Here is a 27,551-nt window from a genome sequence, read left to right on the forward strand (position 1 = left end):
GACAGGGCTAGTGTATCTATGCATACCACAAAGCAATATAACCAAGCATAAACTGTTGTGAGTTGTTTGCCCCTTAATCTCGGGACTGAATACTGAGATCAGGAGAAGCAGGACTTTCAGGAATCCCACCTCCATGTCAAACGAGGGTATAAACACCAGGACTCTAAGAAATGGCAGGAAGACTGTCTGTGCAATACTGGGTACTGCTCCCTTTTCTGACCAGTTCCCTGTGCTGTAACAGAAGTCACTGCTAATAATCATTCCTTCTCAGTGTAACATTCTGAGCCAAAACAGACAGTTAAATCCTCCAGCATCTCAGGACATTTTGCAGTGAAGTGAGTCCAGCAGCTTGGGAGAGCCCAGTGCAAAGCCTGCTCTGCATGCGTGTTCCCCATAGTGTCAGTGCTCTGCTTCTTGGCTCTAGCACTGCACTTCTGTGCCCTTAAGGAAATACCACTCTGACATCTGAATATGTTCAAAAAGTTAAGTTTGAAGCATTATGGAAGAAAGGTGTACAAAGTAACTCGCCCAGAAAGGTTTGATGGGAATTTTTATTTAAATGCTTTGGGATCTGTTTGCATGCAGAAGACATTTAAGACAGTGTTCTGATGGTTTCCCATTGATTTTCTACCAAATATCACACTTGGCATAAGTATCTGCCAGCAGGGAACTTTAAACAAGGTCTTGAGTTCCTTCCCTTCTGAGTGGGACATACCTGCTCTGAGGGATTGAATGGCCTCTCCATTCATTTGGCTTCCCTAAAAGTACACCAGAACCAGACCAAACAGCTTATGGCTGATTTCTGATTTCTCCACTGTGAAAGGAATTTTTGTTCTTGCATGACACAGGGCTCAGTACTTAAATTAAAAAAAAAAAAAACAAAAAAAAAAAAACTTACTCTAAAACAGTGCAGAAAAATCTTTATATGTGGCACCAGCAACAGAGATGAATCCTTTCAAACTTTTGGCTTCTTTGAATTATTAAGCAAATTAACAGTGCAGAAAGGCAAGAACAACTCACCAAATGGACTCGGTTCACTTCTTCATTGATTTGCAGGAAGGGATAACAACCAGTGTAGCTGTTGATACTCCAACATGCAGCTTGTAAAATCATTGTGGAAAAATGAACTAGTGCACTTAAAAATTCCTTTAAATCTGTGAGAGGAAAAGGTGGCTCTTGTATGATTTTTGTGAGAGTTAGCGAAGTGTTAGCTGTTCCAAAATTAAAGCTCCTCTCACCAGAAACAACTGGGAAAATTCATTGCTGGAAGACAGGAGTGCCTTATCTCCCTTCAGATCAGTAAGAAATGAAGCTGTGCAGTTCCTGGGTGACTTCGGGTGACTTCTGCTCTCTCATTTAATTGTGAGAGTAAGGAGGCATCCGGAAATGTTTGTGAGATTCAGGTAGAGAGCCAAGGGAAGGGTTCTGCATTCCTGGAGACCTGGGAACCCCTCACCAAAGGGATCTGTGGGATGCCAGGAGTTTGCGTGGGCAGCCTGCGCTTTCACCAGTGGGAAATCCCCCGCAGGCAGTGGAGTACAGGGCTGTCCTTCAGCTGAAAGTAATCAGAGGGTGCTAAAGAATTTGGGAACGTAAATGACGTGGCTCTTATCAGAACCTGTGCATCTGCTTGTGATCTCTGTTAGAGAGGGCAGTGGATGAGGTGGACCGTTGGGTCGGTTCAGCCTCGAACCAGAGTCTTCTCCAACGCAATGAGTCCTCACCGAACATTGTGCAGTAAGAAAGGCAGCAGGCTTTGTCTGCACAGACAGCTCAGTGTCTTCTCTGACTCTTAACTCACTGTATCTTTCTGTAATGTTGAGGCCTGAACATTATATTTAGCCTGACTGGAATTTGGCACAGAACTTTCCTTTAGACATTGTTTTTTTCTCTCTTCATTGGATAGTTAGATCGTCTGGGGATTTTATTCAGCAGAATGCATTCCCATAAATATATTTAAAATAGACGGAATCGCTGTTGGTATTAAGGGGTCTATTTAGGTTATTTCAATTTAGATCTGAACATGCAAATACTGAACAGAGGAGAAGATTGCATGGGGGATTCTCAAATGAGAGGCAGACTGAAATGCATTGAAAGCTTTTGAATTTGGAAGTATGTGGCATTGTGGACGGTTGCAGTGGAGAATATAATGCAACAACAAAATCATTAAAGTACTTCAAGTTTGGAAGTAATCTGGGTTCTTGGCTTGCATTGCATTTAATAGCTTTACATTTATGGGAGCCATTCCAGTTTTTAAAGGCAGCTTCAGCCTTCAGACTGATTGCACTTACCACCCAGTGAAACTGCAACCCATTAATTTTTTACCGAAAGGATCTTCCTAGTTTGTCAAACACATCAAGTGAACATTTTAGAGAGTGCAGACCACAGCAGTATGGAAACCAAAACTTTATATCGAGAGAGAATGCTGGATTAGCACGAAATAATTAGTAAGCACTTCAGTAAATTCACTGCTTTGCAACCTCTGTGAAAGACCCCACGTAGCAAAGCGAGAGCAGGGATGCATGTGCTATGCCAGGCCCCCCCCAGGCTCCCACAGCACCTCTGCCAGCACTGCCCTGTTACTGCAAGGAGCCCTGGCCCAGCTCACACGTGGCCCCCATCATCAGGGCCGAGCCTTTCCAGTGTCTAAAACCAAACTCTCGCTCTCTAAAACGTTTGCACATTTCTATGTTAAACATCTGCTTAGGTGGCTCTGAGATGGTGTGTTTTGGTGTTGTTCGTGTGCAATCTAGTGCCGCTTCCTCAACGCATGTGTCCCTTCCCTTCACAGCCTACTCGACACCCAGCACCTCCCCCGCAAACCGATTCGTCAGTGTTGGACCACGGGATCCAAGCTTTGTAAATATCCCTCAACAGACTCAGGTGGGCCGCTTTCGACTTCTCTGTATGCCTGCAGCCTCTTCTTCTTCAGTGTCCTCTAACGTGTCCCCGCGGAGCCAGCTGCATTGCTGTCACTTCACCCACATGGTCTCAGTAACTACAGTGAAATGTCACTTGCAGTTTGTTTGTCTGTTGTGTTTTTTTGGGCTTACGTAGCAATAACGCTGCTTTTGTGACTGGAAAGATCTCTCTTGCTTTCTAAGATATTGCTGGTAGTGCACATTTTGTTCCTCTAGGAATGAGTTTTCAGACTTTGACTCCGAGCCGTTCCCTAGACAGTGCATTTAATTGCAATTCCAAAGGAGCTGAGAGAGAGCCGTCAGGTAACCGTGCACCTCAGTCCCCTCCTGAACCCAGTGGGAGCCTTTGCCAAAGACTTCCACGTTCAGAAAAAATAGCCTCAAATTCCTGGCTGGGCATTTGCATGGGGGTTTGAGCGAGCAGGCGGTTCTGTAATTGCGAGCACATCTGTTTCCTTACACAAAGAGAAAACAGTCCGGTGGAGGCAGGCCTATAAAGCTGGGTTAGCTGAATTCATAGACCTGCTACGGTCGAATCAGAAGCTCAAGTAAACATTTGTGTTTCTTTAGGAGAAGGACAAGGTTTAAATGTGCTTTTTCCAAGCTGTATCAAATTCCCAGGGTCGATTAAGAAAATAGTTGTTGGCAGTTTTGTTAGCAGCTAATTTGAGCCAGATGTTGAAAAAATTAAGGCAATGCTTAATATCACGTTATCGTGGGGGAGAAGGTATAAAAAAGTGAGTAGAAGCAGTGTTTTAGGACAACTGCAGTTTGCAGCTTGAAGTGATTGCTTAACTGTGTTACAATTCTTCCAATGGCGAACATCAGGAATATTTGCGTCGAGGCGGTGGTGCTAACTAAAAAGTAATCATTTCAGTGACCAGCAAACTGTGGAGTACTACTTTTAGCTCTTGTAAGTTGTTTCCAGTCATCTCTGTGCATCTGCCTCATCAGTGTGCAGATTCATGGCTGTCACAACCCGCAGCCCTCCTTGTTGTGACCTGCGCTCCCAATGAAGCACAAGGCTCTCAGCACCCGAGGTGTTCAGTTTGCAGGGCTGCAGCCGCACACCCGCCAACACAACGTGTTTTCTTGCTATCTGTTCTTTGTGTACAATTTGTTAGGGGCTTTAGTTTATAGCTCTGTCGACAGCACAGGTTAAACTACATTGGATCTCCAACCTTCTCTGCATTAAATAGGGTCAAAGAAAGTACACCGGCAGTGCAGAGCGGGGCTTTAACCCATCAGGTTCTGATTTTTGTTCACGCGTTAACGAAACACAGCCTGCACCCCAGTTTCAGGCCTCTTCCTTTGTTCGGTTCATTTACGTGATGAGTTTTCATGTGCCTTCACGTTTAAATCGTATTTCTCCAGTCTTGGGAACAACTGGAGTACACAGAAATACACTGAAGGCAGGAAGCAGGAATGGTTAGGTACGCTGCTAAAGTCCTTAAGCATTTGGTCTTTCCCTTCATAGCTCGGGAAACTTGAAACCCTTTGGAGAATGGTACGTTACCTTTTCCAGAGGACTTGAAAAACAACTAGTTGGTAAATTGATCGTGGAGTAGGACACAACAGCATGAGGTCTCCAAAACTATTTTAAACTTCCTTGCATCCTGCAGCAGCAGCTTCCCAGAGAAGTTTGTTGACTGTAAACTCTTCTCCTCCTTATTTATGGCCTGAATCATTTTAAGTGCTCTAGCCTTACTTTAGCTGCCTCTCCATAATGCAGCATAGTGAATAACAGTGCTGTAATATGAAAAACAATACTGGAGCATGGCTTTCAATTAAAGTCAAACATGCTGCAGTGGGGAAGAGACTGACTCCCAGGCTCCGGCTCCGGCCGCATCTCTGTGCTTCTATACATCACTGCACCACCGCAACCCACTTGGTACTAAATATATAATTTATCAGGGAGTAAAACTCACTACTTATTCATGAAATAACTCTGAAGTTGACCGCATTTTAAATCAGAAGAGTGAGGTAAAAATACTGGCTGCAATGATTGGGGATTTACCTAGAGCTCCTCTAAACAAAGACGTCCTTTTGTAATAGTTTTTGCAGGACGTTAGTGTATAAATGAGGAGGATCACTTAGGATACTTTCAAAATGAAAATATAAAAACAAATAGGGCTGTGTTATTAAAAGCAGCTGGGGTGGCTGCTTTCCATCAGGATTTTTATAGTACATTCAGACTGGGGTTAAAATATGGGTCCTGAGGACCCCTAACCGTTAGGCCACACAGCTCCCTTCAACAAGGGGAAGCAGCAAATACTTACAGCTTCTAGAAGTCAGGCTTCAATGTAAGGGTTAAACAACTTTTTACTGCTGTAACAACAAAGACCATATCTGAATTCTCTTCTTTTTTTGGAGGGGGTGGGGGGGGGAGGTGGGGGGTAAATTACAGTCCAGCTACAAGTTAGAAGGAAACATTATGATCAGCGTTTTGGTTGCTTTGATTTTCTCTTCCCATTGGCGGGTCATTCGACTATAGGCAATGACTATACATCACAGTTATTAGACTTAAAGTGCTGCAAAAGTGTGTCTGTGCACAAGGATGTGACAGTGCCATTCTGCAGAAGTCGCATTTCCCATACATGGGCATTCAAGGGCTTTCACAGAACGTTGGAATAAAATCGCAGACAAATGTACAACGCTGCGGCTGGATTTGAGCAAGGATCATTCTGTCCTGTGCTGTTTTTAAACAACCAAAAACAGTACATGCCTTTCTTAATGGGCATTATAAAAATTAGCAATAGACATTTCCATTAGCAGCATGTTCTAATTTATGTCAGATTGCGTCAAATATAATCCCTTACAGGAATGTTCTACAATTTATATAATATTTTACTCAGAGAAAGGCTGTATTCCTGTATCAACAAAGGTTGTAGCCAGACAACAGCTCTGTGCAGAAGAGAGTAGGAATGAAACTGATTTAAGTCAGTCGTGATTCAGTCACAACAGCCCCAGAAGGGCTGCTGGGCAGGCCTGGTTTTAGCCACTTACACACTTCTCCCTCAGTTTGCTTTTGCAGATGCTGCCTCTGCCTCCTCCATCCGTCTCTCTGTCACTGTGGTGGCTCCCCACGTAATTTTCCTATCTGGGGGGTTATTTGAATCTGAATTTCTGTTTGAGCTATTAGAAGAAACACTTGACTTGGCATCCTCTGTGTCTGTTGACAAAAAGGCACAGGTGTTGTAACCTTTGCTTGATAAATCATTTACTTTTGCTACTTGACTTGCAAGCAATATGGGGGCATCAGCTTTTTAACTACCTTTTCCATATGCAAATCAGAAATACAGTATGCCTGGGGTACACAGTCTTTAGTTTCAAAAGCAAGCTGGTCTGGGTGCCTCATGACTAAGTAATAGATACGCCTCTCATGTTGCCAAGGGCTTGTAATAAGGAGAGTGGTAGGGGAATGGGAAAGTACCATCACATTAATTAGGGACTGGCCTATCAATAGCAACAGAATAAAGGGCTCTGAGTAGGTTTGCTGGTGTTTTTTTTTTTCCCTAGCCTAGTGATAAAAGTACTTGTGAAACACAGGGTATGTGCTCAGAGCTTGCACAGCTGGAAGCACCAAGCTAGCAGTGACCAGAGCTCATGGTGTCCTTCCCTGCTCTCAGCACTGCGGGTCCATCTCTAATGCCCTCACTTTGCTCTGTAGTACAAAATTCCTTTAGGGATTATAAATACACTGTGCACTGCAGCTCCACTTCCTCTAAACGCTGTTTACTAGGCTGAGCCTTGCTTGCCACCTACTTACCCAACGTCTTCCTGGGAATTGCACTTGGGATGCTAACACCACCTTCTGAGCAGCACCCGCCTACCCCATCTATTGCTCCTACAGGCCAGGAGTCTGCGTGCCTACAGGGTGAGGGTATGGGGATGCACGGAGCACTGATCACCTCTCACTGCAGCCACTGAAGCAGAGGATCTGCTGTTTTACCACCTGTGAGAAAGTGAATGGTTTTCTTCTCCGCTTAAGAGAGAAAATGCATCATATATCCTCCTGCCCTGCTGCTTCAGGAAAAACCCCTCTCAAATGTAAACATACTTTATATCAGATTCATCCCAGTTGGCTTCTAAAATGCAGCTAAGCACAAAAGGCAAATACTTATTCCTATTCGTTTCTCTAGGAAAGGATACAAGTTTTCAAAAAGCACAGAAATAGCAGTGCTCCCTAGTTCTGCTTTTGCAGGACCCAAAGATACAGCCAACTCAGCCAGTGAACGCTCTGTTCATCCTCCCGTGATGGGGCCCAGAACCACCTCACTGCAGCAGTGCTCTGGACAGGACTAATCCTTTCTAATAGATCCATAACTTTACTTAGCACCATGATAAAGTATAAGAAATAAAAGGAGAAAAAAAAGCTCAGCTTTTCAGGATAACAACCAGTATGAAGAGCAGCAAGCTCAGAAGTATAGCTGTCCTTTGGCCTTATAAAGGTACAAAAGCCCATCTATGAAGAGTAATGCCCTGTATTAAGTTAGGGGTAAATCACTGCAGTGCAGCAAAAGGGATACTGCGTTGACAGTCAAAGCAAATGGCTAACTCCTCTAGAGCTGCTCCTGCTCTCCATGTTTCCTGAATTAGACAGTGGTCGTCTTCTTCTGAGCTTTTATTTTTCTCCAGAAAAAGGCCGTATGCCTCAGGTGCATATCAAATCTAATTGCACAGTTACTTTCTTTTGCAGAGACAGGGGAAAGACTGTTCTCCCTCCCCACAGTCCCTTCAGAAAACAAACTGCAACCTGCAGTGTTTCACTGGCAGCACTTTAAAACAAAGGGCACTTGGAAAAAAAAAAAAAAAAAAAAGAGCTTTCTGCTGTGTCCTGTAGGTTAGCAGATGTGAGCTCTGTCAGGCGAGGGAGGGAGGGAGGCAAATTCCAGAGTAGATGGTCCTTCTGTGATAACAGCCAGCCTGGCTGCCCAGACACTTAATTCGAAGGAATGCAGTGCAGGTGATGCTCCTCATTGCGGGGCACGGAGGGGGTGGGGGGAGGCAGTCCCGCAGGTAGAAGGGCCGAAACCAAATGGCTGTATGGGATCCATAGATCAAAGTCAGCACCTTGAGCAGGGAGCTAATGCAGCTCGTCTGGAGCGATCGCTCCTGCGGCTGAAACCGCACAGCTGTTCTGTGCCCAGGTTCCATTGCCACCCTATGGAAGAAAGAAACCAGTGCACACATTTTCCTTTCGACAGATGAAACATTGCCTTGCTTCGTGGGGATTTTCCTTTTTTGCTTCTCGCTGAACCTCTGCCACGATGCCCTGCCCTTTGCGCTGCCAGAAAAGGATGCCGAGCTGCCAGCCCCACGTTGATGGGCTTTATTAATGAGCACCACAAGCTGCCTGTCCTTTCTGCCTCCGCACCCCCCCGTGTCTCCCATTTCCCCAGCCTGGTATTGCTCACTCAGACACGTAGCACCTGCTGGCCTGCGGGCAGGAAGGGCAAGGTCAGGAGTCTGTGCTGTCGCTGCTGTGCACTAACAGCTGACCATCAGCTCGCTGCTGCAAGCAGCTTGTGTTTGGGGGGTGCGTGTGGTTTGCACATTGCAGGGGACGTGCAGAGAACATGAGAGGCTGCAGGAACAAGATCAGGCCTTTTATTTTGGGGGTTCTGATCAGGACTATTTATAAGCCAGGCCGGCACTACTTGTTGCTCAGGTGGCTGTTGGTGGACAGGAGTACTTATCTGAATGCACCACTTGTGTTTGAGCATGAATAAGGATGAAGAATACTAATTTAAAAGCCCTTGTTTTAATCGGTTCAGCCCACTGAGAACCACTTATTCCATCAGGTAGGCTCACTAGGTGAGCACATGGGGCTTTCTTTGGAAGAAACTTAAACTGCAGAGCAGTTTTTAGCAGGGGCCTGACTACCCCTTGGCCTCTAGCAGCAAACATAGTGGCAGTTTCAGAACATGAGTTGAGTGTAGGAATAACTTCTGTCCTGGGTAAAGAATTGAAATTTTAAGGAACAGATCCAAAGACATTTGTGGTGTGTGGAACTGCTTCTTTCCAGAGCTGCTGAAGTTGGAAGGGTCTCTGCCCTCCCAAAGCTAGCAAAGGTCTCTAGGCTTTTCACAGGGGCAATGTGATGTGAGAGCTGCCCTCCTCTGAGGCTCCCAGCACAGCCCCAGTATCCAGAATGCCATGAGTTTTGGATTGCTTGTGGGTATGTTTGGGCCCCGTGCCCTGGGGTCTGCTTTCCTACATATAAATACATATAAAATGAGAGATCCAAACTGGAGGTCAGCCAGAGCCATTGTAATGAACGTTGGAGGGTGTGATATGAGGAAGTTGTATGTGTGAGCATTTCATTTACACTAAGTGCTTGCGCTGAAGGGCATTAAAGGAGGATGGGTTCTTACAGGCTTGAGCCCTACCCTGACCTCCGAAAGTTACGATGCAAAAAGTATCCTGCTGCACAACCAGTGGCACCAAGCTGCTGATTGAAGGACTGCCTTTCACCTTGCACCCAGCAAGCAGCTGTACAGGCCTGACCTCAAGGGTTGCCTGGAAATGGCTTTAAAAAGACGACATAGGTCTGCAGAGAGCGTGCACAGCTAAAGCAGTGTCAATCTGTGCCAAGCACGAGCGGGTCTCACACCCTGGTAGGCCAAAAGATTTCAGATTCTTCTTTTTCTTTGTGTTTAGCCATATTAAACTTGCTTTTGTAGAAATTAGTCAAGGAAATGTGGGCCGAACCCTTTCCTGAGTTAAAATTGAGATGATTTCACCATGATGGGAGCAAAGAGCCCGCATGCAGTCATGGTGCTCTTGATGTGCCCTGCTCACATAATAGCTCGGCAGCCTCCAGTCCCCAGTGCTGCACGAGTGTGAACATGCCGCTCTGATCACAGCTGCTAATGAAGTTCAGAGTATGCTCCACAGAGAGGGGATACAAAGGTGACCAGAAATCAGGGGCACTCCCCAACTCCCATTCCCTTCACTGTCTGTTCAGCTCAGTGCACAAAGCCCATTTAATTGAGCTTTCGTGCCGAGGGGCAGTATGAAATTTCACTCTCAAATCAGTTCTTAAAAAGCAGCAGAGAACAGTATGCCTCAAGAAGAAAGCACATGTTGCACTATAAAGGTAAAGGTTCATAGAAGACTTCCCAGCACCATCATGTGGCCTTATCTTCAAAGTGGGCTGGAGCCAAATCAGTCCAGAAATGCCTGGGCTGCTCCTCAGCAGGGGAGATCCTTTTTCCTGTGCTTTTTCTCCCTCCTCCTCATAGGCTCCAGCAAGCAGTTCAGATTTTTATTTTTTTGGGGGGGGGGAGGAGGGACAAGCTAACACTAAGCATCCTATTTCCAATAGATATAACATGCAATTATTTACAATGGACATAGACAAATTTCCCAAACTAAGCAATTAAACTTACTGCATTTTTCCTCTCCTTACAATAAACAGGAAGCCTGTGTGTAAGGCACCCTTTCTGTGGGTTTTATGGCCATTGCTTATGTTCCACAGTAGGGGAGAATAGAGAGAAGAAGTAAGTGTGGGCCTGGTGGGAAGAGTTGGCAAATGCAGAAATATGATGAATGAGCTGGAGAGATTTAATTTCTTCCTAAATTCTCTACAAGCTGTGTAACCTTTCTTTAGCTAAACAATTACTCTAAAAGGCAATGATTTTCTGCGTTTTCATTGAAAAGTCTTCTTAATAACAATGGCCTATGTTCTCCTTCTTGAAGAACTTCTGCCAAAAAACAGTTTTCTTTTTTCCATTCAGCAGGAAACTGTCTTTTATTTTTTTCGGTCTCATATTCCCCACTAGCATGGATTTACAAGGCCTACCACTTATTGCACAGGGTGGGAAGAAGCTTCCCTTCTGGCCAAATCGTTTTGGTCCATCTCCTCTACAGGGATTCTTCCATCTTCCTCGGAAGAGGAGTGCAGCCGCTGTCAGAGACACAATACCAGACCCCAGTGGCCATTTAGCCTGACAAAAAGTGACAGTTCCTATAAGTACGTGGGAAAGGGCTCCCAGATTTGTTTGTCAGTGGGCAAGTGGCCGTGGCAGAGGTTGCATTCAGAGGAGGGAGCCAGTACTGACCTCTGTGGGGAGCGGGAGGGAGGCAGTCACCAGATCGCTCAGGCTCACGATGCTCAGCCCTGAGCAGGTTGCACGCTTTGGGACAGTGCCCTCGGCCACACTGTCAAACAGGTGCTGGTCCTCATGGAGCCACACAGCCCTGGGACCGACTGCAGACCGCAGGGACTTGGGACATGTGGCACAGGTAGAGCATTTTCATCCCGCAGAGTTGCACGCCTTTTCAGATGCGTGCATGCACACACACACACAAATCAAAGCTAGGAGCATAAGGCCAGATGATAGCTGTGTACCACTTTTACTTGACGTAGCTGGTTTCCTGCCACCCCCGCCCACCCAGCCTCCATTGCAGATAATGCTGTATTGGATTAGTCTGCCTCGCTGCTGCATCAGGTCCCAGATCGATTTATTGACTCTGTCAGAGTGGCTACTACAGTAATTGTTACAAGAGCAGAATGGAAAGCAAGAATGTGTCCACATAAAATATAAAAATGACGTTTTGTTCTTTCACTCCTCTTTTGCCCTATAGATCTTTATGTGTTTACACAGTGGAGAGCACTTTACTTAAGTTAATCAGCTCCTTCTACATTATTAATTGCGACAGTTAGGGTGCTACACAGAGGCAAACGTATTATTGAGAACATTGATCTCACACTCACGGTGTGGACCTGAGTAGATTTTGCATTCCTCCCCTTCTTTTGCAACTGCTTTAGGATACCATCAAATCATATTTCCCCGACTGACAATACTCCATCAATACAATTGATTTCAGGGAGGGACAGAGAGGAGCTCATGAGAATGAAAGGAGCTCACAGACCTTTAGTGTCTTCTGCAGGCTCAGAGAGGGGTTGTTGGAAGTTGGTAATCACGATAATTACATGCCTGGCCTGATTTCTTTGTTTGGTAAAGAGCATTCGTTTAGGGGCTGAAGTTTCCTGAGCACTGAAGATTTGCAGAGGTGGCATGATGAGACCTTTTAAAATGCATCTAGAATGTATACCCTTAAAAAAGACATACTGACTTTTTACAAGGGTTTTGGAAGCACCTTTGAAAGACATTTCATGAAAGTTCAGCTTTCGCAGATGATACCTATATGAGCCCTATAAATTCCACCCAGCCTGACAAACTCCAGTAGGTGTCACATGTGACCTGGATGGAAAAGGTCAGTGGCTGAATTTATGGCTTTTGCATTTACTGGAACATTAAGATTTTTGCCAACTGCCATATATACTTTTTAACAATTCTGCAATCAAAGGATCAGGGCCACAATGTGCAGTGAAGGTCAAAAACTGAAGGCCACAGTCCCTACATGCTTCTCAATGCATAGGCATTACAGCTTCTTCTGTTCTAAGAGTCACCTTTGCTTAATGGCCTTAGGAGGAAGATCAAGAAATATATAAGCTTCAGAAGTGAACATCTTATAAAATAGACTGTCTTGCTCTGAAATTAATGGTAAATTCCTTAAGAAGGGACCAAAAGATGAGAAGCAAAAGGCAGCTTGCAGCAGATTTAATCTTTGCAAACCAGTGAGCACCACCTCTTTGGGCCATCCTACTCCAATGTGATAGCATGCAGGGAAGGATATGAGCTTCAAAAGGAATACAGCAAAATGATACAGCAAAATGATTGTAAGCTTGTTTAAAATTGCTTGTGATTTAAGTTTAACAAAGATGTCTGTTCTTAGTGAGGATTACTAGCTGCATGCTAAGATTTGGCTTCCAAATTTTACCTGGCTGTAGTGTAATCAGTTCAGAACAGGTAGTGGTATTGTTTTGGCTCTAGCATTTGCCTTTATAGCATACCCAAACAGAGGTGGAACAGGAAAAAAATAATCCACTAAGAAAGAATCTTTTTTAAAAAAATCTAATATTAAGAAATAAAGAGGCTGAATATATCTTGTCAGCTTAACTATGTAGCCTTTAGTTACTTTAGTTATTAATATCCATTTTTCAAAACAGTACTGACACCATAATCATAATATTTTCAGGCAAGTTCACTTACATGAACCTACTCTTGCATCATCTATACAAATAATAGTTGTTACACAAGAAGAGAAGCAGATAAATATATTTCAGAAACCAATCAAATGTAATTTTATTTATGAGATATAAATAAGAAAAAATCACTACGGGTAAAAAGTAGCCACCTCTGAGGCTGAACACTAGAATCTCTGCATTGCTTGGAGTGGCTTTATACAACTTCAGAACTCCTTCAGTGCTTTTTGCCATAACTACATCTTCTTAACTGTAGTAACAGAGAAGGCATCTTTAAAAAAAAATAGGGTACCCTAATCTGCATGTGGCATTTGTGGTTTTTTCATCCTTTCATGTCCTAAACAATGAGAAATGAGATTTTTCAGGAACTCATAATATTTCTAGTTTGGCGTTCTTTCCTTCTCCTCCTCCTCCTCCTCCTTCTTCTCCCCCTCCTCCTCCTCCTCCTCCTCCTCCTCCTCCTCCTCCTCCTCCTCCTCCTTCTCCTTCTCCTTCTCCTTCTCCTTCTCCTTCTCCTTTTCCCTTTCCTTTTTCCTTTTTTTTCTTCTCCTTCATCTTTCATCTTTTTTCTTTTTCCTTTTCATTCTTTTTTTTTTTGTTGTTCATTTTTAAAGTACTTCTTTTGTAGTTTTTAGGTTAAAGATCACATCTGTAATCTATGGTATTGGACTGACTGACACTGATGAGAGCTGGAGATGGAAGATTTGCTATTGGCAGGAGTTTGTTTTAGAAATACAATAATCTTTTTGTTTAATTGTGTTTAAATTCCGCTTATAGATATGCACAATAGAATAAACCTAGTCTTTTGCAAATAAATGAGCTAAACGATAACATTCACATTAACTGCATAGGGAGGGCTTGCACCACAGTGATCGTGCATCTCTGCACTTTTCTTTTGTGGCTACAGGTATTATCTCTCAGCGAACACAAATCAGTTTTCCTTGATGTAGAGGTGGGTTTAGTTTTGGGGTTTCCCCAGTTTTCTTGTCTCACAAAGCTCAGTATGAAGCTTCAGGACAGGTTGTGTTCCACCCCTCTCGTTCCCAGTCAGGGGGAGCTCCACAGGCTCCTGATAAACTCTTTGTGCTGGGAACAGCAGTACGAGGGCAGGGTCTGGCCCAGTAATTGCAGCTGCTTTATCACTTCTGTTGATGTTGCGTGAGTCAAAACAGAGCTCAGGTCCTCCTGCGGCGGCTGGAGGCTCTTCAGAAATATGAGGAGTAAAAGTAGTAACATGCAAAAAAAATACGGGGTGGAGAGCTGTAATTCTCAGTACAATGGAGCAGCTTACTGACTGAGTACAAAGAGCCACTTCTGTACAGTCTGTTTTCAGAGAAAAGCCCCACATTCGGCGACTCATAAAAGCGAAGAGACACCTTTTGATTTTAAGTTCAAGGTTTACATTAGCAATTTTGTCTGTTTTCTCTGTTAGTATTAATTAAATTGAGATAGTTTAATTAGTATTACTAAATTTGATCATTAGTAGCAATTCATTCTGCCTGCCATACTGCACAAATATGATGAAGCAGAAATAACTAAATTGTTTAATTTCATCTCAATTAGTGATTCTGCACTCCACCATCGTTGGCATCTCCCATATGTGTGAAAATCACTCTGTTGCAGGCCAACACCCAACCACGTCTCAGGCGTCCCACTGTGTTTAAGGCAGATAATACAGCAGAGAAGGATTTTGCCTTCCTCGCCCTGGTCACCCAGATCCTGTGACAGCCCACCCCACTGGACAGGGCCACCATGTCCCCAGCCACCGGGTCACCACCACGTAATGTGAGAAGCCACAGCATCACCGCCAGCCCTGCATGCCCAGCGTGCAAAACGCTGAGCCCAGGGATTGTGCATGGCCTTGAACTTTTCTTAGAGCAGTTTGTTCAGTTTAGCAAGGTACAAAGCATCAGGAGAAATGCAGACATCACAAGTTCTTGCATTCAGGAGGCTTGTTTTGTTCAGTTCAATGCTTTCTCGGTTTTCCTTTTTAAGGAGAGGTTTGGGAAGGGGGGTTCGCTGCTGAATTGATTCATTATTCCTCCAGCTCAGTGTCTAATTTTGAGGTCAATGTGGCAAAAACTCGAGTTGCCTCTGTGCCCCTTTCCTGGTCGTGTTAATTTGGAGATAGTTTGCGTCTCCTTGCCCAGCGCTCCTCAGACCTGCCCAAATCCTGACTCTTCTTCCCTTTCTCAGCGCTCACATTCATCCTTTCTCTGCCCGTTTCTAAAAGGTCACCTCAGACCCCTTGTCCCCCGCTCCCATGTTTGCCTGTCCTTCTGCACAGCCCTTCCCTCCCAGCCCCGCTGCCCCAAGCCCACACATCCTGCTTCTTGCTCTGCCTGCATGCGCTGCTCGTGCTGCCTTGGCTTCCCGGCAGCGCACCGTGACTGCTCATTTGTCTGCTTCACCCACAAGCAGTCGGTGCCGGGCAGACACCAGGCACCAAAGGCTTTTGGGAGGATTTCGGAGACTGGTGCGGACCACTCTCCCCCTCCGGTTCAGAATATTATTTCCCCCACGCACGCTTTCCTCTCGTTCCATGTGCTCTAGAAGGACTCTCAGGGCAAGCCAGAAAAACAGCTCAGAACTGCTTTTTGTCCCCCAAACTGTTGGAAGCAAAGAGCTGAAACTTTGCTGCAGCACAGCCCATCCCCAGGGGGGGCTGAGAGAAGCGTCCTGGGGGCAAATCCCCCCAGTTTGGGTGTGCAGGGTGTGTGTGTGTCTGTGTGTGTGTGTGTGCGCGCGCGAGCCCAGGCTGTCTCGCTGCAAATGGAGCTTGGGAGGCCCAGACTGGGGGTTGATTTTTTTGGATGACTTTCCCTGATTGTCTAAAGCAATAAAAGTAACGAAGTTTCGGGGGAAATGGCGGTTGCGGGGAGATTATTTTTGCAGTCCTGATGCAGGCAAAACTCCTGAGGCTCCGGGAGAGCTTTGCTTGCCTGAGGACTGCAGGAACTGGCTTAAATTGAATAAAACTGTAAGTACAGTACGGGGGACTCGGTAACAAGGAGTTCTGCAAAAGCAACAAAACCGGAGAGCACAATGAAGAATGGAGCGGGTTACGCCGCGGTGAAAGTATGTACTGGTTGTTATAACACCGTGCCTCCAGAATAAATTATGTCCCTTTAAAAAGTAATACTTTAACTGTGGGGCTATATAGAGACAATTAAGACGATATTGTTCTCCTCATTTCCCTGCCCCCCTCCTTCCTCCCTCTCTCTGCAGTAGCTCTGTGGAAACTTTTAATGCTGCAGCTTGAAACTTGGGCCTCTGGGTCTAAAATGCCTGAGAAAGCACTGCGGGCTCTAACTGTAAAACATTCCTTCGGCGGGCCCTGGAAACAGGGCGCGCTGGCGCAGGCGAAGTTCAGAGGGATCACATGTAAATGAGGGCTGGCTATAGACTCCTGAGGAGCGTTTTATTTCGCTTAAACCTGAACTTGAACTTGTAAACGCACTGCCGGCGCGGGGCCGGGCTGCGGGCAGCAGTGCGGGGCCTGCGGGGCCTATGGAGCCCGTAGGGCTGGGGGCTCCCAGCAGCCGAAGCCCCCTCCTCATGGCACGATGTGGGGTCGGGGGAGATGGCAGCAAGCTGGCCGAGGCCTGGCTCGGTTTTGCTGGCAGAAGAGGGGGGATCTACTTGCATGCTTTATTGCACGGAGGGAAGGAAATAAGTGAGGTTTAACTGCAGAGCTGTTGCATTTCTTCGTAAATCGAAGTGTGCTTCCAGCAGAATTAAATACAGGGCGGTCTAAATAGTGAGGCGGAAAGAGTGCAAAAGTTAAACACCCCTTCACAGAGTATTTACTTTCAAATCTTAAGAGCAAACGTAAACCACAAGGCAGTTTTTAAAGCCTCTGTTTTGTTCCTTTGGCAAAAGAAGCCCTGATGCTTTCTCTTCCCCTGTGCCGCCAGAGCAGCAATAGGTGAGGGTGCACCTTCCCAGCAGCTTGCTGGGACACTTTTGGGTCATTTCAGATGACTCCCAAATAATTTTGTCCGTGTCTGTAGCAAAACTTTGAAAGGATGAATGGGCAAAAAAAAAAAAAATCTTTTTGGCAGTTATTCAGGAAATATCTACAAAGATGTCCTTTCTGGAGCAAGTTATTATTTCAGGGTTTGTGTTAGGATCATTTTTATCCTGTGACAGCACATAAAGAGACCAGGACAGAGCAATGAGGTCTGGCAGAGCTAAAATCCCTTCTGTGTGTGTGAGGTTATATAGTTTATCAATGCAGAAACCACCGCGGGCTTTGCAAAGTAAACAGCTGGCTTGGTTCTGCGTGCGGCACTTCGGAGTCGTCTGTGGGATTTAAACGGCTGGGCTGCAATTTGGGGAGTAGTGTGAATATATATATTTTTTCTTTTAAACTTGTCAAAAGGGTTTTGCAGCCATTTGTTTTCTTAGCTCTTTTATTTGTTACGTTTTTCCTTTCTGTTTCATTTTGGTTTATTTTGCTTTTGCAAACATCTTCACTGCCACCGGCGAGTCTACAAATGAAAAAAAAAAAGTTTCTATCCCGGTCAGAGAACCTTATGGCAGCGACAAATATCAGAGAAAGCCATCGTCTCTCTCAAAGATTTCATCTCACCATCCACTTAATCCGCTTGCTGTACCTCAGATCTCAAGTAACTTTCATACTGTGGGCTCACTTTAATGGATAGAATCTATTTTTCATGAAAAAGCAGGAAATAAGCTGTCTTTCGTACAAAGATTTACAAAATGTAATCATTGTTGAAATATTCTCTTTGAACTGCCTTGTCCGCAGGGGTGTCTGGCTCCCAATACCCCCGTTTCTTTAGAACACCCTTACAAGTTCTTCTGGTAGATCAGGTACACTGGTGGTTCTGGTCTTTGATGTCTTGAATGAATGAAAGAAAAGCATAATAAAAGAGAGCTGTTGATCAAGCATAAAATACTCTTTAAGCTGACAGAATGGCAGAGTTAACACATTCTAAGCTGCTTTTAGGTTTTTCCTTTTTTCCTCACATTTTCCTGTGCTTTGTGTACAGTGGGGGTTTTTATTTTTTGAAAAGTCTCTGATCTATGTAGTATGCCGTCCTCTAACAAAAACCGAAATGGGATTGTTTCTCTCTCTTTCTCCCTTTCTTTCTTTCTTTTTTTTTTTTTTTTTGTCTTTCAGCTATCTTTTTTTTTTTTTTAAAGCAAGATTTACAGTTTAGCATAACTGCTGCAAGCTTTCGGTGTGCACCGGGAAGTTTAGAAGTTGTTTTGCAGATTTCAAGTCAATTTACTAATAAACAAACGAGCTCTTTCCCTTAACCGTGCAGAAAGCTGGGGGCAAAACTTTAACTCATAAAATGTTCCCAAACTGAAATGAAGATCTTCTGTCCAAAAGCAAAATTGCAGACTGAAAGAGTGACATAAAAATGACCTCATTGTGAGAGAACTTTCTTTAAGTCAGAGAAAAGGAAAAGTTTTTCTTCCTGTAGATCTAATTTAGATTTTAAGTTCCCATACATTATTTATACATCATATTCAAAGTGCCAGCCTACTCTGCTTGCTGGATTACATTTCAGACATTTGCCATTGATAAGTCTTTGCTGTATTATGTTCTGACTAAATGTGAATATGTCATAGCGCAGTCAATCTTTAATCCACTGAGCTTCAGGTTCGGGCAGCAGGGGGTCCAGCACTGAGAGCATTGCTTTATACTTGGGAAACATCTGGGGCCAGCTGGGACACTTTACTGGAACATTCAGATGTCTGGAACAACAGCAGGAGTTACTGTATGAGTGTGTTTTCATAGGTTTGGGAGGGTTTGGGGTGACTTAGTTGAAAACAAGAGCTATTCCCAACTTGAGGTTTGAACCCAAGCAGCAATCTTGCCTGAAGTGAGCTTGTTGGTCCCAGGAGAGAAGTGGTTTGGACTACTATACATTTTTAATAGTCAGCAGGCAGAAGTCCATATTACAGAATTATTGCACATAATTTAATGCAGTTTGCCACAATTGGCATTCTTGCAAAAGCTATTGGATGCAGAGCTACTGTGCACATCGCCTGGAGACTAGTGTCCCTCACGGGACGGGTTTTATCTTCCTCGAGACAGTATAAATATGCTCGTCGTGGGGCGTGCAACTCTCCTGGGTTTAGGTTTTGGACAACCAGAAGATTCACTCACTGTTTTATGTCCCTTTGGGGATGACCAACACGCTACTTACGTCCCTTTTGGTATTCCATTTTGGAAAATATAATTACTAAATAATTAATCCCAGCTCTAAGAAAATAACTTGCATAGGCACAAAGGTGACCTTGTCTTCGATATCCACCTTTTGGTTTACACAGTAGGATCGAGTTTCGTGCCTGAAGAAACTCTGAAGAAACCAATAGACAAGGGGAAAGAGTGCAGGCGCGGGGAAGGGGATGCGGACACTGCGTCGGCAGGAGCCCTCGCTCCAGAAGCTGAATTGACACAAACTCCGCTCACCCTGGCAGCCCTCCTGAAAGCATATCAAAGCTCCTGCTCTGGCCTCTTTCTTTCAAGTGACCTGCCATGGGGAAGAGCCCCGCCGGCACCTTTCACAAGGTGATGTCTAATGGACCATTTCGCTACCTCACTGTTTACATTCTCGCTTTATCTTTGAAACCAGAAGGACTCGTTACCCCGATGCGCCATCCTGGGGTTAATGTTTCAGAGCGCCTTGAAGTTCTTGCAATGACGGAAATGTCAGCCCCAAACAAAACAAACGAACTGATGCACTGCGATGAAACTGCACAGGTGCCCGACGTCTGCGGCTCAGGTTTGGCTCTACTGCTCAAACAGCCCCTTTGCCGGCGAGCTCTAAAGCTGCACGGTTTTTAAATTCGGGCTCTTATCAAAGGTGGTTTTCCCCTCCCGGACGGCACAGTGATAACTCGCTGCAGCCGTGCCAAGGGCAGCAACGGCCACGGTGCAGCGGAGAGCGTGTTTGAAGTCCCGAGCCCAGCCACCGCCGGCCGACAGAACCGGCCTGGACCATCAAGAAAATGGCCAGCCTGAAGTGGAGGAGGTGAAGAAAAATCTCCAGTGTGTGGAGTTTGTCAGAGTTTCAAATGTGTGAATGTCCTTAAATAACCCACATCGCCCGGAGAAATAAGCCAACTGTCACACCCAGTTCTGGATTCCACATTAACAACCTCCTTCCGCAGCGTTAAACTTTGCCCTTGAGGACTTTTGTTTAACTTTTTAATTTGAAAAACAGATAGGGCCACTTTACAAGCTTCACTTTTTGCGTGAACTGAAAGGCCTCATTGTTAGCGCAGGGGATGTGCAGGTAGAGGTAAATTTAACAAGTTTTTCTTTGATTGTCTTTCTCTTTGAAAACGTGTGAGCTGCGATCACAGTGAGGCTCAGGATCTGGGGATAAAGTGCATCGTGCAGGAAGGCTGCTGGAAGAAGATTCTTATAAACAATGGGCCTGTTGCGGAGCTCCTGACGCAGGCAGAAACTGTACCGAAGTCAATGAGGCACTTTCAGCTTTCCTCCTTTTAAATATCCTGAATCACTGAGTGTTTCCTTGCTGTTCTGCCAATACAAAGGACCCGATTGTCAGAAGTTGCTGAAGGATTTTTGTGTGTCTGCGCTATCTTCAGAACAGCATAAGAAACAAATAGACTCCGCTATCAAAGACACGTAATTGCCATTTCAGACTTCCTGTTTAGGATTCAGTCAAGTAGATATTGTTTATGGTTCATAAAACCTTACTACTGTGAGGATTCTCAGATACTGGCAGCATAGACTTTCAACTTTCATGGTGCTGTAAATTAGGAAGAAAAAAAAAAAAAGTGTGATAATACTCCTCCGAGAACAGTAAAATAGAGCTCTGCAATGGTTAAATGGAATTTTATAAGCACATTCGGTGTGGAACTGTTTTGCATTACATGAGTTGAATACCTTAGAGATGACACACATCTGCAGGCACTTTATTAAATCCTTAGTCAGCACTTTTCAACCTGATGAGATTACTTCTTCATTTGACTGGAGAAAGGGAAGCGACGATCTCGTGCCGGACTGCAGAATTCTTTCTGATGTTTCACCTTGAGTGCTGGGAAGGACGCAGGATGCTCCGCAGGATGGTGCGCACCCGCACCGAGAGGCAACCTCAGCTCCAGCACATTCACTGAGCTCTGAACTCACTGGTAGAACAGTACCGCAAAGTAAATAGAGAGGAAATAAAACACCGTCTCTTTTATGAAAATGCCAGGAGATCGTATCATCCTGACTGTATTGCGATAGCGCACATGATTTAAATGGAGATTTTAAATTAAGAAAGGCAATACGCTGTTCTCTGGCTGGGTGCAGACGGATAGATTACAGAACGTGAAGGGGTTGGGCGGGAGAGCCCCGCTCGCACCCGCAAGAAGGCAAAAGAGAAGGCAGCGATCCCAGTGTACAGACCTGGGCTGTGTTCCTCCCCCAGGGCCCCTAACCGTGCACACTTCTCAGAGCCCCACGCTTCGTGCACTTTCCGGGCGTCCTATTGAGGCGGCGAGGTCCCTCTCCCCTTGCGGGAAAGTTTCACAGGTGCTTCAAAGGGACAATGGAGCTCTTCAGACCTAATCCGGGAAGACTTAGACATGTATAGGAGGCTTGAGAGGGATATGAGATCTTAATATTAAAATGATTAGTCGAAAAGGAGGATCATTCTGCGTGTGCGTTTCAGCTGTGAGACGCTCTAAATTAAAACGGTATCCTGAGAGCAGTGCCGGTGGGATCTGATGAGTAAATGCACTCTCTGTCTTGCTGTTCTGCTGCCTCAGCCCATAAAACATTTCATCAAAGCCGGGCTGCGGGAACAGCCAGCGCGGTGCAGCTGTTTGCGAGGGACTCGGAGTTTGGCTCCTTTAAAAGCAGCTTTTCAGTAAAGTCGGTGCGGAGCCCCTGCACAGAAGTTTAAAAAATCTCCACGCAGTTGGGTTTGATCCCGTAAGGGTTAATTAAGTTTTGCATCGGCATTAAGGCCGAGCGGTGTCTGCAGGAGTCATATTGACACCCCGGTGCATGGTAACTCTACTCCTTTATTGACATGTTGCTAGTCAAGAGCACAATAGCACTCTGTGTCTGCAAATCATTGCTAAAATCATCTCGAGAAAAAAAAAAGTTTGAAAGCCTAACGCGAGACAAAGGCCCCAGAGCTGCACTGCGCAGCGAAAAACTCTGGAGTCAGCAACTTCTATTGATTAAAAACTAACCTTTAAAGTAACTCTCCGAGTGTGTGGTTAGCATTTAAATTTAAACATGTCATGAGTTGATTTGTGTTACTGAATACCGACTCAGAAGGAGTTACATTCACATCAGATTTTTTTTTTCTAATTCCCTTAAGCAGCTAAAGTATTTCATGAAATGTCAATAGGGCAGGGGAGGAAAAAAAAGGTGTTTTGGAGGGAGGGGACTCGCGCGGGGCCGCGCCGTTTCTTTTCCCATGCAAATAGTCACCCCAAAAAGAAAAGTGTGGGGAGCGAAACACAATAATTAGGCCTTTGTCTAACTTTCCCAAGTGCCAGAGAAAGACAGATTAATTAAATATACAACAGTGTTGGTTTTTGGAGTGGGGGTCTCTCTCGCTGTGTAGGTCATAAATTAGGCAGAATAAATACTTCAATGTGTGTGCAGCGGGGCTGCTACGTCAGAGCGGCTGGCGGGCGGTGGGAGGGCGCAGCGCGGCTCTTGCTAATGATAGTCACGTCTGGGGCTGTCTGGTTGCTGCTAGCAACGAGACATGATGTAACACCAGGATGAACTTGAACTTGGGGGACTTGAAAAGGGAACAATAGACCAGAGCAATCAATAAAGCCTATTTCAGTGAAGGATTACAGAGCCGCTCTGGGGTAACCTTGTCTGCGAGGCGCAGGCTGAATAGCAAGATGCGTGAAGGAGCGCCGGGCCGTGGGGGAGCGCGGCCGTGCGGGACAGACGGATGGACGGACGGAGGCACGCAGCCCCTGTCGGCGGTGCTCGGACCAGCGGAGAGGCGATGGGCGCGCGGCCTAGCACCGGGCCTGCCCACAGCACACGCTCCTGCCTCGCTGCCTGCTCTCTCTTTTTGAAACCTGTGCTGGAGTCAGGGGGACCTGCGAGGCCAGCGCGGCTCCCGCTGCCGTCACCCGGCTGCCGAGCCATGTGGCCAGGCCAGCGGCAACGGGAGCCAATTGGACATCTGCGATATAGATTTGAATGATCGGCTCTGAGTTTTAACCCCTTTACTCCCTGCTGGGCCCTTCCCACAGCTCCTGGCCTGGCCAGAGACCGTCACGCTCAAGAGCCGATCACGAGAGGCACTCCCTCAAATGGGGGATTGCTTGCGGCCCTCGGCACCCGGCAGCCTGGAGCGCGGAGCGGGACTTGGCACCGCCTCGTAACTCCTGCAGGAACTTCGCTCTGTTTATGAACTTTACATATGAGAACTATTTCGCTTAATTACAGCCTGCTTAAGTCTAAATAGAAAATCTGTAGGCAATAGATGGAGGCGATATGAGAACGGCGTGTTTGTGTTCAGAAGGGTGAGCGAAGGAAGAGTTCGTTAATGAGGTGTATTGGACGCGGGACAACTTCTGCGACCGTGCTATTTATTTTACCGGTTCCTACCTCCATGGCAAGACCACATAATCTCAAAGTATCACATGAAACTTGCCTCAGAGTCTTCTGTAAATGTTAATAAATCCTCTCTGGGTTGATTATACTATCAATCAAGTCAGACACTGAAAAGGAACAGAGAAAAAAGTTGGTAAAACTTGTCGTCAGTTTGTACGTGCGCACGGACGCACCTCATATATTACGGCAGCCAGAGAAAAACACGGGGTATCAGCAGCAGCTCTCTAATACCTGGATCTCTCTGGCTGTATTATTTTACTTCAGCCTAAATAGCCGCTGCCTGTTGGTGTACTCCTGCAGCCAGTCAGTGCCAAGTGCCATCTCCCTGCACGTCCCGGGCCTAACAGTGCCCGCATTCATCGGGGCTTGGCCTGCCCCAAGGGCCGAGCCAGGCTGCCCACCCTATGGCTTCTGCCCCAACCTCCGGCCCCGCCGGTCCTCCTGCTGGGAGCAGAACTGCTCCTGTGCTCCAGGGCATCTGTGCCGGTGGGGTATGGACAGCACTGTGTGCTCTGCGGAGCTGAAATCCCAGGGAATTTCTTCCCTTCAGAAAGGAGAGGAGGAAACAAAGATTCTTTCCCCAAAGAACAGCTACTAGTTGAAGTTCACGTTTTGTTTTCAAGCACGAGTATGCCCAGAGATATGGGACGTTTTCGCTGATCCACTTTCCCCCAGATTTGTTTTATCCTTCCTTTTCTCTAGCGATCCACATTTCTCCCAAGAAAACAGCCCTGTTGTTGAGTTTCTGTGCATCTGTTCCAGTGAGACAGTTGAAGCAGGGCAGTATAAAGCAACAGATGCTTATGCTGGCACATGCCTAAATACCCAAGAAAACCCCGACTGCAGGGTGATAAATGGCACCGAGACGCGAATGTGTATCGCCTTTTCAGGGGATTAGACAAAAGTGAGCTGGAGGGATCTCCAAGCCATAATCTATTAAAAAGATTGATAACTTGTAACATGACATGACCCCCGCGTTCATCTGTAGCTCCGTCCAGCGATTGTCACTGGTAAAAAAATATATTGGTTCGTACAGTATTTTTAATTAAGCTTTGTAATTAGGTCGATTCGTCACAGCCTCAATTAGCCCCCCCTTGGCAGCCGAGGATCGCGGCGGTGCGCGGAGCCCTTCCCGCAGCAGCCGGGCGCGCGGCGGGGCTGACGCTCTCCTCTTCTCTCTTTGCAGTCCTGGTACCTGGGATAAAAGTCTCCGCTTCCCACCACGCACCGGACAGACCACCTGACCCCTTCCCACCTCTGTAACACGGAAGCAGCAGCATCGCAGCGCAGCGACTTCACATCGGCGGAAGGGGAGGCGAGCAGACACCGACAGCAAACTCGTACATGGAAATGGCAAACGTTATGGTTGAATGGCAAAGGCCGTAACTTTCTCGAGATTTTTTTTTTTTTTTTTTTTTTAAAAACAACTTAGGACTGTTGTAATTTCTCCTATGGTGCTGGAAATGGTTGGGCTTCATAACTTTTGAAGTGTTTCATTGGTAGTGTAAGCGTTAGGTGACACTGAGTAGAACTAGCCTCTGCTGCTGCTTACCAACTTGCTGTTGTAACACACTTTCCATATGGAGCCTAACTGTTTGACAGTATCCTCATCGATTTTTCCCATACAGGTGTGAGACTTCTTGAGAAATCATGAAACACACTTAAACTATAACTTTTGTAGTAGCTGAATTCTGCAATATATAACTTACCGGACAGACATAGAGCATGTTTTCCTGTAACATATCGGAAAAAAAAAAAATGCAGGTTTTTTTTTTTTGTTGTTGTCGTTGTTGTTGTTCTTGGGTTGTTTTTTTTTTTGTTTGTTTTGTTTTGTTTTTTTTTTTTTACAGTCGGCACTTAGATATGTAACACAAACCATAAGAGCATTGTCAACAATTATTTTCCACTCGATTGCAGAGCGATTTAAAACATCGAACTACTACTATTCACTTAAAAAAAAAAAAAAGAAAAAAAGAAAAAAAAAGTTTGAAATGCTGCACTTACATTGAAAAAAAAAAAAACATTTTTCAACAATTTTCAACAATTACACAAAAATTCACGCAGAAATGGGGAAGTTGGTCTGTTTTGACAGAAACTGACAGGAATCAATCAAAACAATCGAATTTTGAATTGAGTAAAGTGCAATTTCATTGGATAGCTAAATATCTTTGTAAGATAGAGATTGTTGAAAATTCTATTTTTGTTTTCCAAGTCCTTCCACCCCGGGACTCTAAATTATTGGGGTAAAAAACAGCCTTGCAAGAAAAAGGGGAGCTATTTTTGCTTTTTATGTTTTTTATTGTTGAACTTGTATCCCTTTAAAACTGAAGGAAAATTTAAAAAAAAAAAAAAAACAAATCTAATGGTGCTTTTACCACAATATGTTATCTACATTAAATGCTAATTAATCATTTTCTGTTATCAAAGCACATAACTAAAATTAAATCATAATATCTGTTAATTTTATAAGCTAAAAGTCACTATAATGGATTATGCCAATTCTGACAAATTTTACGTGTTTCCGGCAATATAGGGTTTATCAGTTCTCAAACACCTTTGGGAATAATAGAGAACGGTCCAGAAATTAAAACACCTTTGTGTCCCTGAACTGGTACATTTTCTGGACTGCAAAGAAAACAATACAGAAACGAATGCTGATCGTACAACTTCTGCCAGTTCAAAGCGAGGGCACTTGCTGAAGAAGAAGAGAAAAAGAAAAAAAAAAAAAAAAAAAAAAAAAGTTTGGACCCCAAACGTCCTGTATCTTATGTACAAAAAAAAAGGAAAAAAAAAGAAAAAAAAAAAAGAGTGCAAGTGATTTTTTCTATCAGACAGCGGAGCACCCCTTTGCTTCACATGCAACTTTAAGAAGGTTTCCTATACTATACATATATATACGTTCTGGTTGGCAAGTCCAGCTAATCAGAGAAAGTCTCTGCATGTTCTAGTGTTAGTAACTAATTTTTATATAGTTAATGTAGGGTAAAGTAGAGTGCATTAAGACACAATATTGTAATCCCTATTCCAGGCACTTGCCTTTAAACTATGTTTGTTCGACCCTTCAGAAGGGTTTCTACTACTGTCCTATACAATCAAGTAACTGAAATTCTTGGGAAGACACTTTGCTCCTCATCTTTTCCCTGAAACAATGTTTTGTTTTGTTTTCTTAATTTGCACGAAACAAACAAACAAAAAAAATTCCATATCAATGTGCCTTGCCCTGGATAGCGATTATTTGTGGAATTGTTGCACATGTTCCTATATTGAAAGGGGTTTTTCCCTAGTCAAGCATTTGGAGACACTTTTTGTAAATGTGACTTTTATGTCAGCCATTGTCAGTTTCAACATCTAGAATTAAATAGGATGTTAGTTGTTCCGCAGATAGGAGTAGTGTTTATTGTCCTGTATGGTCAGTGGCAGTGCTATTCTGAGATCTGTAGATGCTAGATTATCAGTATTTTTGGATGTTGCTGCATTTTACATTTTATTTGGAGTCTTCCTTTTGTTTTGTTTTGGTTTTTTTTTCGTTTTTTTTTTTTTTTTTCCCAGATATATGAAAATATGCAATACCTGCTTATATCATGTAGAAAAGCTTAGCGATTATTAATTTTTCTTTTCTTTTTTTTTTTTTTTATTTGACCAAAGTTGGTGCTGCACTTGACGCAGTGTGTTTTAGGTGTTTGTCTTTGTACTTTTGTGATTTTGAATGCACATGCAGGAAGGGCTCTTCTTAGAGAAGCAGTCAAACTGTGAAGCACTAAGCTGAACCCTGCTTCAAGCAATTTTTGTTTTACAACTGTTCCTTTCACAAGCAAGCCTTAAAAAAGAAAAAAAAACTTCCTTTTTCTTCAGATCCCACACCCATTTTTATTAGCAGACTGCAATCAATCCACATTCAATAAAAGTATATAATGCCCATTTTTATATGCACGTTTTTAAACTTCCAAGTTCTGAAAATTGTTTACTGGTTATTCTCTAT

At 44.6% G+C, this 27,551-nt stretch overlaps 1 protein-coding gene across 10 annotated transcripts in view; it reads left to right on the top strand.

Annotated features, from left to right (window-relative positions):
* Positions 1–24,996, top strand: part of NFIA (nuclear factor I A) — a 231,420-nt gene extending 206,424 nt beyond the window's left edge. For 7 of the 10 annotated variants that reach the window (XM_031603416.2, XM_031603406.2, XM_090146781.1 and 4 more), the window contains 2 exons: positions 2,792–2,883; positions 24,759–24,996. In XM_031603416.2, coding sequence (XP_031459276.1) covers positions 2,792–2,883; positions 24,759–24,776 — 110 coding nt within the window. In that variant the 3' untranslated portion in view covers positions 24,777–24,996. The remainder of the gene's footprint in view (positions 1–2,791; positions 2,884–24,758) is intronic. The other 3 variants (XM_090146780.1, XM_031603459.2, XM_031603450.2) reach the window with 1 other exon arrangement.
* Positions 24,997–27,551: the final 2,555 nt, after the last annotated feature.

This window comes from Phasianus colchicus, chromosome 9 (assembly GCF_987193195.1).
Source record: "Phasianus colchicus chromosome 9, bPhaCol1.hap1.1, whole genome shotgun sequence".
NCBI classification, from domain to species: domain Eukaryota; kingdom Metazoa; phylum Chordata; class Aves; order Galliformes; family Phasianidae; genus Phasianus; species Phasianus colchicus.